General features: G+C 42.1%; 1 protein-coding gene across 3 annotated transcripts in view; it reads left to right on the forward strand.

Annotated features, from left to right (window-relative positions):
- Positions 1-12,885, forward strand: part of MITF (melanocyte inducing transcription factor) — a 166,082-nt gene that overhangs the window by 5,314 nt on the left and 147,883 nt on the right. Inside the window, exon 2 of one of the 3 annotated variants that reach the window (XM_034776192.1) lies at positions 7,668-7,719. The exons of the other annotated variants lie outside the window; for them this stretch is intronic. Within the exon in view, the coding sequence (XP_034632083.1) occupies positions 7,697-7,719 (23 nt within the window). The 5' untranslated portion in view covers positions 7,668-7,696. The remainder of the gene's footprint in view (positions 1-7,667; positions 7,720-12,885) is intronic. 3 annotated transcript variants of the gene reach the window in all.

Raw genomic sequence — 12,885 nt, forward strand, 5'->3', positions numbered from 1 at the left:
CTGCCCCATTCCTCCTCTCTCTGTCCCCTGCCCGTGTTCATCCCCCTGCCCCATTCCCCCTCTCTCTGCCCCTTGCCCGTGTTCATCCCTCTGCCCCATTCCCCCTCTCTCTGCCCCCTGCCCGTGTTCATCCCTCTGCCCCATTCCTTCTCTCTCTGTCCCCTGCCCGTGTTCATCCCCCTGCCCCATTCCTTCTCTCTGCCCCCTTTCCTTCTCCCTCTGCCCCCTTTCCGTCTGCCCTTTCTCTGCTCTCCTTCCTTTGCCCCCTTCTCTTCTACCTTTCTCTCTGTTCCTCTTTTATTCCTCTTCTCCTTAATCTGCCCTTCTCTCTCCCTCTTTCCCATCTCCCATGCCTCTAGGAGAGATTCCCCCCCTCCCTTTGGCCCAGATAGGAATGGGGAAAGGCTGCCCCTCCCCTGGCAGTGCCACTGTGGTGCTGCCTGTGCCCCGAAGCTGCAGGGCCTGTCTGCATTTGGGCGCGCTGGAGCTGGGTGCATGAATGCGTAGGCTGTCACTGACACCCAGCGTGGGACACTGTCAAAGCAGGGGAAATGTTGCAAACGGCAGCCTGCTAATTTAGGGGCGAGGCGGGTTAGGAAAGCCAGGGGGTGTCACAATCTGAGGAGGCTGTTTGTTATGGGATGATGATGGTGGTTTGCTGTCCCTGATTGAAAAATGTTACCGAGGGAGTAATCGGGCTGCCATGTGTCTGCTGTTTGTATTCTGTGCTGCTGAATCAGCCCATTTGTAAACGTTAAACAAAATATATTGAAAGGAAACATCCTATGCTCTTGGGACCATAAAAGCAGCTATTTAGTTCGTGTTTCCTGTAATAATAGCAGTTTTGTTTGGCGTGTGTTTGGGGGAGGAGGGAGGGCCCAAGTTCTGGTGTGGTATTATGTTTGTAAAGAGTATTGTTGGGCATTATCCAGCCTTGGCCAAAGGATATCACTGTCATTCTTGGAGAGGCCCAGACTGTCACTAAACCTTGACTGTACATAAAGGGTATAGAAGACAGAAAGTGAGAGCGAAATCTGCACCTTTTCGCTCAGGGCTTGCAGTGCTCTAAACAAGTGAATACGTTGGATCGTTTGAGTGTTCCGATGAGATCACCTACATAACATTGCATTAGTTTGTGGAAGAGTGAGGGGGAAAACTCCATCAGGTAAAATAAATGTTCACGTACAGCACTGAGGGAGAATAGCTGTTTGTGCTGTTTCAGAAGCTGCAACCTCTATTTCTATGCCATGCTAGCTTGATAAATGCTAGGTAGTCAGAACAAACTGGATATGCGGGAATACACTGTTTCACACTTTTACACTGAAAACGGGTACAGGACCGAATTTGAGATCCAGTCGATGCTAAATTAAAACAGGTGTTGCAAGGCTTGTGGTTTTTTTTTTGTTTTGGAGCAAGCCCTTGCTACTTGAAATTAATGAGTGACATATCTGTTCACAAGTTTTAATTCAAGTTCTTGCAATGGTGTTTACCAGAATTATCTGCTATATTGTCATCTCGATCTGTTGTGTTATTTAGACAGGGGCTCCCGCTTGTTCAGCTTATTTCTACTCCTCTTACACTGTATAGGGGCATTTGCTCCTTCTAGGGAACTGCTGGAAAAAGAAAACAAATGCATCTAGCACTTCAAGTCATCTGTACCTTGTGGGCCCTGCATGTTTTGCTCTGTCAGCAATGTCTTTTTTTTTTTTTTTCTTTTTCTTTTTCTTCTCTGGACTGTCTTCCAAGGTGCTTTGTCAACAACAAACCTTCCATCCTCATCACAATGCTCTCTGACACACAGGTGGCAAAAACATTCTATCTAATTTATAGCCAAGCTTGTTGATAGCATATCTTTGTTTTAGTTATTTTCAGTTTTTAAGTATGATCCCTATGCCACTGTCTCTGGGCTCATGTATGTAGTTAAAATACTGCACGGTGCATACAGCAAATATTAAATAGTCACCCCATCTTTAGTAAGTCTATAAATAAGTTTCCCAGCCCTCAAACAAAAGTCTTAAGTATATAGATAGATATTGTACTGTGCCCTGCAGGCTTAAGAAAAATTCAAGCTCTTTTGAGCCAGTGAAGGCCCTGTAAAAACCCCTGGCACTAACACCCAGGCTTTCAAATCTGGGGATGCTTGGGGCTTGTCTTCATTGCAGTTAAACAGTTATAACTCAAGTGTTGCCCTGTCCACATGCAAAACCGCTTAGCTCAGTGTGGTGATGCTTTTAACTCAAGTTGGCTAGCCCGTCAAGAAGTACAGATTTAACATTTTTATTCAAGTTAATGTTTAAAATTAAATATACACAGGTGAAGAGGGAAGGTACTGTACATCTGAGGTCCGGCTTGAGTTCTGAGAGATTTCAGGTATCTGTTAGAAGGATGAAGAGATACGTACATATCACCTAACCAGTATAGACCCAGATTGGGGTGTGGGAGTTTTTAGAGCATCAGTGGATAAATGGGCTCGGGTACGCCTCCCATGGAATGTATTAAGAGTCCAAGTCAGTATCGGTGTAGCTGGTGTTAGCCTAACACCCTCAGCTGCTAACTTGACCACTGCGTGTAGCTTGTGTTATTTTGCAGCATGGCTGCTTTCGCAGAGCTAAGCTAACTTGTGAAGAGTTAGGGTGACCAGATGTCCTGATTTGATAGGGACAGTCCTGATTTTGGGGTCTTTTTCTTACATAGGCTCCTATTACCCCTCACCCCCGTCCCAATTTTTCACACTTGTTGTCTGGTCACCCTACGAAGAGTTCACTGTGCAGTAAAGTCATACCTGTAGTGTGAGCACTTTAAACCGACTGCAATGGTGATGCATAAGGAGAGAAGTGTTTCTCGTGTAGCTAGGACCCAAACAATATAGGGCTTCAAAGTTCAATGTCCACACCTTAAATTGCACCTGGAAGCCAGTGCAACTTACAGGGTACTGGTGTTTCTTCTGATTAGGGCTCCGTGTCTGTCATGGATGTCGCGGAAATCATGGCTTCTGCAACGGCCGGTGTGGCTGACCCCAGGGTTTCCTGAGCAGCGGCCGATGCAGCTGGCCCCTGGGATCACCTGAGCACTGGTCCCGGGGTGGCGGGAGCAGTGACAGGTGGGTGGCCCCTGGGGTGTTGGTGCCGCTGGCTGGCCTCAGTGCCCCCCCCCCCCCCCCCGGGCAGTGCCCCCCTTCCCCCAGAGCAGCGCCCTCCTTGGCCCCCAGCTACAATTTAATCATAGCTATTTTCAGTAAAAGTCATGGACCGTGAATTTTTGTGTATTACCCATGACCTGTCCATGACTTTTACTGAAAATACCCATGATTAAATCATAGCCTTACTTATGATCAGTCTCCTTGAGCAATCATGTGGCCAGTAATCCAGTCTGTTAGGCCATCAGAGCAAGGAGCTTCTAAATCAAGCTCCTAAATCAAGACAAATGGTTATCACCACCCCGTTTTGCTCCCCTCAGGCACAGATAAAAAAAGTGTTTTAGGCCTCTGGGATCTAGATGCACCCTATATTGTGAACCTCTGTGAGGGTTAAGTTGACAAACCCAAGCAGGAATGATGACCATATACTCAGTGGCTTCCTGAAACCAACCAGGATTATTTCCAATGTACCTAGATTGAGCCTCAAACAGTTTGCTGTCACATAAGCACAGGTACTTACCTCATCTGAACTGCGCACCTGGAATGAAAACACTGGGCCCTGTCTGTGTCCAAAGAAACCGAGATTGAGTCATTAAATCATAATGGTGGTTCTGCAGTCCGGACCACGTCGCCGTGTTCCCCAGCAGCCTCACGGACATAGTGAGCAGCAAGGGTGACAGAACAGAAACTTGCAGTGTCTCTCACCTTCCCCCCAGCCCCCCAACAAGAGAGAGCCCTCAGATGGAATAATAATTACCTAAACTGCAGTGACGGGAAGAGTGGACATTATTGACATTGACACAGCTAGCCCAGCTTATACACACCACTGTATCACCAGTGTGTAGCCCTGGATGCCTGCAGTATGCAGGGAGCCCAAGGGAGCCCAGTCTCTGGTGAACTTCAAGTCCAGCCCAGCTAGGGTCCACAGCCAGGTTAATAAAACCTGGTGGATGATAGCAACAAAGGATGCTGCTAGAACCAGTGAACAGACCTGTTTCCATTAATAGGGGAACCAATGAGAGAGCCAATGAGACCTTCTGCTGTTTCTCTGCTCTGCCCATGCCTGAAGCCTCACTGGTGGTTATCAAGGACAGCTGAGAACATCAAGAGTCCGATTCTCTTTTCTTGGTGATATTAGTGTAAATAAGGAGTAACTGCACTGAAGTTCATGGAGTTACATTCTCTTCTCAACAACCTTACCCCAAAAGGCATTTAAGGAATTGAGTGATAATGAGATGATAATGAACGTCAGCGGATGGTTTGTTGAACAAGGGCCTATATGGCCACTTGGTTGAGCAGTGCTGGCACACTGCCTTTCCTTGCTAATCTCCACTAACAGGACTCAGTTTCTTCTGTTTGTTTTGTTTTTTACTAGCTCTGAGGGGCACAGAACACTTTCAACTTGTAAGCAATCTGAAGCTCCCCTTGCACACCTACAGCCTCAGTCAGGGGTACATGGCATTTGTGCCCTCCAGCTCCAGACATAAATGGAATAATAATACAGTGCTTTTCATCAGTAGATTTCAAAGCTCCTTCCAAAGGAGATTATCATTATCCCCATCTTGCAGATGGGGAAAGCAAAGCACAGAGGGAGGGTGTCCTTTGCTCACCCTCATCCAGCAGGCCAGGAGCAGAGCCCAGGTCTCTGGAGTCCCAGTCTGGTGCTCTGTCCACTAAGCAATACTGCCTGTCTTTATTCACATGGACAAAATCAATCCCGCCCAAAGATAGCGAAATCCTCTACTGAACCAACCAGTAGGCCTCTCATTTCTGCCCAAAGGGGAATTACTTTTTCTCTGTAGTCTCATTGGAATGATGAGGCAGAACCTCCATTATCGACTCTCACCTCACATGGGAAATCCACCCAGTAGGATATATTTAAAAAAAATCCAACTGCCCCTGCCCCAAAAGACTCACCCATAACTTCATTGCCCAATTTAACCCAGCACTTGCAGTATTGATCTCCCTCCTTCAAATTCTGTTATACTGCATCTTCCACCCAATTCACCTGTCTCCCATTTTCTTCTTCTTTTCTTCTATGCACACTCCTTTTTGATAATTCAAGATTTCAATCCAAAGCTGCAGGGGATCCTCTAATAAAATCTCTTTGCTCTAAATGCTGTACTAGGCCATGCCACAGTAGAATGCTGGAGGCCAATGAAAAATGTAAGTCCAGTAAGAAGGACTGAAAATACTATGCTGGGCTAAGATACAGTGATTCCAACCTAAGTCCTAAGGGACCTATGAGAATTTAACCTTTCAGACTGGGAAGTGCTAGACATGTTTAAGGGTTCTCTGGAATTTGTTGTGGTTGAGTTTAAGCCTTTGGAAACTAAACAGTTCTTACACGCACCGTAGTTTCTGCATAGTCATTTTTAGGTGTGAGAGAGAACTGGGATATGTGAATAAATCAATATGATAAGGATTTTTAATACCTTTATTTTATTTATTACTAGACGGCAGAATGTAAGATGAAATCTTGCTCTCCATAGCACATATGCAGACCCTTTCAGTGAGCATTACACATGCAATACTGAAGGCGGATTTGACCCTTTGCTGTCACTGGGAGGCTCTGCATTTAAATTGACTCACTTTGTGTGATGGTCTAAGTTTATTGTTAATACAGATGTGCTACGAACAGCGAAAACTGGTTGGGTTGGTTCATTTGCTTCTCCTTTTTCCTCCCAGTAATATAAACCCATTTGGGTTATATGCTTGATATAGTGAAGGCCTGCAAATTGTCGATTATTGTAGCTGATCATTTCAATTTTATAAAAAATGCATTCACCAAGAATTACAAGCTAACTTTTTTTTTAACTATTTTTGCTACTGCACTGCTGATCTTTTTCAGCTTAAATTTAATATCCCAAGAATGATCCTGCTATGAAATTTGTATTTTAAATGGAAAAAGTTGAGAAACGCTGTTTGCATGGTAATTTTTTAAAAGAAGCTTATGCTTATTTTAACAGGAATAACTTTGAGATTTAATTTATTGAATTACTGAAGTTTATGTAAAATTATCATAACTCTAGATAGTCAGTGCTACGGATATATATAGCTACATGTATTTCACTAATGTAAATCAGTACCTCCAATCTAGCCAGCATGCAGGTCTTCACTTATTTTATGCCATCTTGTGCGGCTCTCAGAGTTGGAGATTGACTGACTGGTTAAATTAATTTTCCTTCTCTTAGAATACTGTATATTAGCAATCGTAGTAGCTAATGGGGGGGAGGAAACAAACTCTCGGTACACATATTTTTGCAGAGAATCCTAACTCTGAAACTAAACTGGACTATTCTAAAGTTCTTTACTATGCATATGATCAAATCTAATTTTGTAAATTAATTTTGCAATGTGATTTAGATTTTAAACTCGATTATGTTAGGATTTTCAATATTGTGTTTGTTCTTTTTTCAGATTACTGCTATTTATAGATCTTATTCAAGGGTTTTATATTCTCGTTGAGTTCTGCAGTGCAGTTTGTTCAGACTGTTTATATCTGTTCCAGTTGTGCAAGAAGTGGAAAATATCCTTTATTTAGAACAGGTCACGTGCTTACATCAAGGAACAGAGTCTCAATGTTTTAAAAAAATGTATCTTAGAGGAACAAGTTTAAAACAGTTTCTGAAAGGTTTTTCCTTCTCTAGAAGATCAACATTAGCATATTTTTAAGTAACAACAAGAAAGTATAGCAACGGAGTGTAAGTAAAGTAAAACATGCAGGGTGAAATTTTCAAAAGCACTCCGCATTGGAGTGTGGTCTCATTGATTTCAGTGGGAGCAGAGTTAGACCAGTGCAGTGTATCTTTGAAGACCCCCCCTCCCCCGCCCCTTTAGCATTTTTGTGAGTGAATAAATTACCTGATGTTTATTCAACACCTCAAATTCACATTACTACAGAGAGAAATCTAGCCACAGATGATTACAGTACCTGAAATGTCACTTTGTTGTTGTTATTATTTTTTTGGAAACACAACAGAAATAAATGTACTCTAATAATAATATAGTACCTAGCTTTATATAGTGCTTTTCATCAGTAGATCTCAAAATGATTTACAAAGGTGAGTGATTGTAATTGGGATGGCTCTTATATGAAAATGTGGGGAAAGCTAAACCAAAATATTTCCTCTACAGGGAGCTGGTGGTGACACTTCTATTTAGGTAACATTTTCCATTGTAAAAGATTCTTGTGCTCTTCTCTCTGCGAAGCTCTCATACCTCCATTGTTTGCTGCAGCCCTTTTATAATTGGCATGGGGGACAACCTTGGGATACAAAAGTGCCTTTTCTTTGTCCCATGAAATTCAGTTACTGCAAAGTAACTCTTAAAGATCACCATTTCATTTCTCTCACTTGCATTTCTCAGGCAGCCTGCCAGATTAATGACACAACATTCTCAGACCAGGCTGACACCCCTGCCACACCTGGGAGCTGCCAGAGGAGCTAGTGGGGAAGAGAAACAGGCAGGGTGTATGTATTATGTAAGAAATAGTCTTTAATTAATGCTTACATACTGTTTTTTTCCACAGATCCTTGCATCACTTAGTGTCCAAGATCAATGCACAAGTGGGCAGAATTAAGGTAGCGGAGACAGCTGTAAACCTGACATTTCCTAATTTTTGAGTGACTGACTATGCAACCTAAATAACATAGGTTACTAACAACTTGTAGAGAATCTAAGTTTTCATTTAAAAAAAACCAAACAAACATTCCCCTTTTGGGTTGTGAACATAACCTTCTAAATGTGACTGAACATAAACTCACACACTGTGCAGTATGCAGACAGACACTGGAGTGCTGCTGCTTTGTTGAGAGCTTCCTTAGCAGCCTTAGAGGTACATTGACAAAACCATGGGCAGAAGCCTGTTGGGTGCTGTGAAATTGGCAAAAATCTAGTCGATTTCATGTTGTTGCTCCTTGATTGGAATCCAAATAGAGGCTGGGAAGGGGAAGAGTAATAGAGACTTTCAGGTATGTTGTTTGACATATAAATGTCACTTCTTATCATACACTCCTGTAATTAAAACTTCAATAGGAAAAGTTAGAGATTTGTAGAGCACTGTTCAAAATATACTTGCTCTCTGGATATGAATAATATAGAGAGAAACCTATAGGTTTTGAATAGGACAGTTTGAATATACACTTTTTTTTTGGAAAATGTTACATTTGCCCCTGCATTTCAAAGCAAAACCCCCTTCACATTTAAAACAAACAAACAAAAAATGAGCCAGTAACTTTCAGGTTTTTTTTTTTTTTTTAATTCCAAAACACTGACGTTGCATGTTGACTTAGGACACTTAATTACCAGTTTGACATTTCAATGCTAGAAGGAAAATTAGGGAGCTGCAGACAAGTTCTATCAACACTTTGTCCATAGGTGGTGGTTTCCCTGTTTGAGATTCTCAGATATTTTAACGTGCAATGTAATGGCCTGATTCTATTATCTTTGTTTACTAAAACTCATGCTGACTGAAGTAGTTTTGCCCGAATAAGGCTGCATGATTGGGTGCCGTAACAGAGTTAATTTTACATGGAAACCTGTCACCTTGCATTATATTATTATAATACTTGATTAATGACTTTTCTTACTGGTCCATGCAGTAAAACCGGAACAGTTACAGGGTAATGAATAGCATGCATACTGTTATGGTTTCCATTTTATATTTGCAGTATAGGAGCAATGCAGGTAAACTGAAAACATTTTGTTCTGCATTAATATGTATTCGTAGCATACTATTGCTTAGTTTGCATATATCCAGAGAAGGTCATTATTGATATAAGCATTTGGTTTGAAATATGTAGACTCCCTGGAACCAAAGACAAAAATCCTGGCAGGGTCAGCTCAGCCTGTCATCCTTTTGAGGTAGATAAAATGAATTCTATGCAGTATATTGTGTTAGGCGTCTTTCAGACAACTCCCTAAAGTCCAACAACCTGTTTGCTCTGTGAAGGCATTAAAGATTCCAAAGTGTCTTTGGAAGAGTAGGGCTTTGTTCATGTGTCCATGGCCAGAATTTCATCTGTGTTGATGAACCCACCCCAGTGTTGTGACGTGATCTCCACCCAGAAATGTCTGCATTCAGTGGTGAAGTGATTTCTTTTACATGTATGGACCCCAACTCTGCAAAGGGGTCCCAGCAACAACCTACTGGTGTCTCTGGGACTGCACGAGAGAGTCAGATTCTGAGCTTATAAATCATTCTTGTTTGCAGAACACTTCAGGATCTTTCAGGATGAAAGGCACTATATCTTCTAAGGAGATATATGTATCATCAATATGAACTTTGTTCCTTTCACTGTAATTGTACTGCTAGGTGTAGGAACGAATAGAACATTCTCATGTGTATCGCTAGATGCCACAGGAGTTCAACCGCTCTTTAATATTATCACTGTCTTTACTAGCTTAAGTGTTACCTCTAGTTCATATTTTATTGAACAAATGATACCTGTACTGTAACTTGTTCTATCATATTTGCATCTTTCTAACCATCTTTCTGCCAAGGATTCAACCCAAAGTCCAATAATTTGTATTTGTTTTCATTGATTATACAGAAACCCTCTCTAAGATTCCCCCCCCCCCCGCCCCACATCTCTAGTAGCCACTCTATAGATTGAGCTGGCAGGATGAGGGAGAGAAATGTGTTGCTGCCATATAGAATTACTTCAAGCACGAACCTACAGAAATTTGTGAGGTGATAATTGTTACATTTAATGCTGTGTAAAGGAGAATAGAAGATTATCATAGGAGTTCACCTTAGTATTTTAATACTGCAATTAATGGCCTTTAACAGTAAGATTTTTTTTTTTTTTTTTAAAACTCAATTCCTATGAAGATTTTGCTTGTACAGTATAACTAGACAATAGAGGACAAAGAGGAGTTCATGTAAGTGCATTCTGTAATACATTATGCTGGGAAAAGAACACTGAGAAAAAACAAACAACTCTTTCAGGGGGGAAAAAAAAGAGTATCAAAGACAGTGTGGTACTATAAGATACAATTTAAAGGGTTGAGCCTGCAAAACATATTCCACATAAATAGTCCTTGCTCACACGAGCAGTCGCATTCAAGTCAATGAGGCTGCACCCTGAATAGGGATTGCAGGATCATGTCCCGGTTTTGTAAAGCCTATCATAATATCAATGGGTCAGGCTTACCAGTATGCTCTGGTGACACAAATCTGGCTTAACCAGCTATTTAGGTTGTCTTTATGGCTACTTTGCACAGCTCTGATAATGCACATCACCCAGAGCATGCTGGGGAATTTGGCCCTCTATCACCAATCACTCCACAGAATTAGACTTAATTACAGGGTTAATAAGTAGAACTGGAAGAGAGAAATGGAGATGTATGGGTCGGGAAGAAGGATCGTATTGGGCCAAGCGTTCAAAGGCACCTGTAGCAAGTTTTAATTGGTATGTATGCAAAGGTGCATGTACATTTGTTTTTGTTTTTGGCACACCCTCACTTTCACACACAAATGATAGTTTATACACACACAAACCCTATTTGTGCAGATTTAGAGAAAGGGGCTTTCTATGTGCCAATGCAGCATTTTTGTGTGCAGGTAAATCTTGCTGACAAAACACTGTCAGGCTTCTGTTTGGCTTGATTTCATTCAAGGACAGGTCTGTTTTAGGCTTTGCTCCCTAGATGCCATTCATAACTCTCGGGATTAGTCAAAAATTCCTGTTTGTTCAGGTGTCAGTCAATCAAAGCTCGCCGATGAGACTTGGGATGCTGAGGCAACTTTTACCTGGTGGCCTATAACCATACACATTGCTGCACAAATAGTTGAAATCTAGTGAAGTACAATAAGGACAGTGGGGAGTTTTGGATCTGTGAGAGGGTAAGCAGAAATGGGAGCCACTCGAGTGGAGGAATGCAGCTGGAATAAAGAAATCGGACCCATTGGAGTGTTCTGGATTAAGGAGACAATAGAGTAGGGAATGAATTATTATTTACTGTTTGATATTATAGTAGCACCTAAAGGGCTTACCCAAGACCTGGGACCTTGTTGTGCTCGCTATTGTAAACTCCTATAGGAATGGGAACTGTTGATTCCCTCTTGGGGAGGGCGGGGAAGCACACAGTGGGAGTTGGGGTGGAACCAAAGTAAACAGAGAGTTGTTTCAGGGCAGGAAGACTGAGGTAGGAGCTGGGACCATTCAGGTTCATGGGGTCAGGAGGATAGGAAAAGGGGGCATAGGAATTGCTGGTGTTTCCAGCTAGGAAGGGAAAGCAGTAGTGCTAGTGGGGAGATTGCCTTCCCCTTTAAAACACCCCAATGGCTGAAGCAGCAGAGCCTGGCTAAACCTGTCTCCTGTATCTTTTTTATGTATTTTATTGTCTTGACTTTCCTTTCAAGATTTTTTTTTTTTTTTTAAGTGAGGGAGGAGCATTTTTACAAGGAAAATTTCCAAAGCAAATAGCCTTGAAGCGTAGTTTAATGCAATATACGGTAGAAATTCAGAACAGAAAACAATACCACCCCCACTCTTTTGTTGTTTGAAAAGTTCAGCCTGCCCTAAATCACACAGAGATATAACCTGTGAGAGAAGCAGGATGACGCTGAGATGTGGAATTCCAGCAAGAGGAAGCTGGATTGTACAGAAGAGCAAAAAAGCTTTCTTTTTTGGGCTGCTCATTTGCAGCCTTCAACTCACAAATGATCAGTGGGAACACAGTAGCCCAGTAATGTGATTCCCTGGAGATGTCACAATTATTTTATTTGAATTTCTGCTCACTCTAGAGGGCATACTTGCATTCTTTATTCATTCAGACTAGGGGATTTGCCTTTCCCAATACCTCAGCCATACTAGGGGCATGCCCCTGCTGTCAGTTTATCCGATGAAGACATTGGCATTGTTAGGAACAGTTGCTGGGTGTTTTTTGCTTGTAAAGTGGAGGCTGCTGTTTGATTTTTATTGCAGCTCTGAAAAAGACAAGGTATTCATCCTCTAAGCTGCTGCTTCTGTTTGTTAAACTTGTGCACAGTGGCTTTGGAATTCAGGCTAACCAGTGTGGTGTGTAACTGTTCATTTTGTTGCCTCATCTTCCCACCTGTCCAACACCTAGACTGTAAGCAAGGAGAGTCGTCTTTGTTGTTTTATCTGTACAGTTCATAGCACAAAGAGGCCCTGATTCTAGATGCTACTAGAATGCATGTAAATAATACCAAGAAAAATTATTGTAATTGTCACCGAGACCTCTTGGGCACAAGAAGAGTTTTTTAAGAATGAAGCAGTGCTTCCATCTCTGAATTAACTGGTGAGTCAAAAGGATATTACTTCACAATAAGATCCCTTTGCAGTACAGTTTTTCCCCAGTTCAGATTGGCTGGGACCTTCGGGTTTTTTCACCTTTCTCTATAGCATGGAGTGCTGGTCACTTGCCAGAATTACCTGGGTATATCGCACGTAATCTATTGCCTTGGGCGTTGATGCACCTTGTCCCTCCTGTTCTCTGCCTGTGGCACGTAATAGTTTAGTCTCCAGTGAGCTATAATATTTTGGTTGTTGGGTTTAGTGTGCTGGGTTGTTGGTTATGGGGTGGGTTGGCAGTGGTCAGACTAGCTGATCGGGTGGTCCCTTCTGATCTTAAACTCTACGACTGTCTGTTACAAAAAGACAATTGTCCAAAACTTTGAGGACACCATCTAGGAGATGCTGTGAATTCTGGGTTCCCTCTTGAAATAAGAATTCAAATATTTGAGTGTCAAGTTTGCCCAAGAATCTGAGAGCCAAGAT

Source organism: Trachemys scripta, chromosome 7 (assembly GCF_013100865.1).
Source record: "Trachemys scripta elegans isolate TJP31775 chromosome 7, CAS_Tse_1.0, whole genome shotgun sequence".
In the NCBI taxonomy this organism is placed as follows: Eukaryota; Metazoa; Chordata; order Testudines; family Emydidae; genus Trachemys; species Trachemys scripta.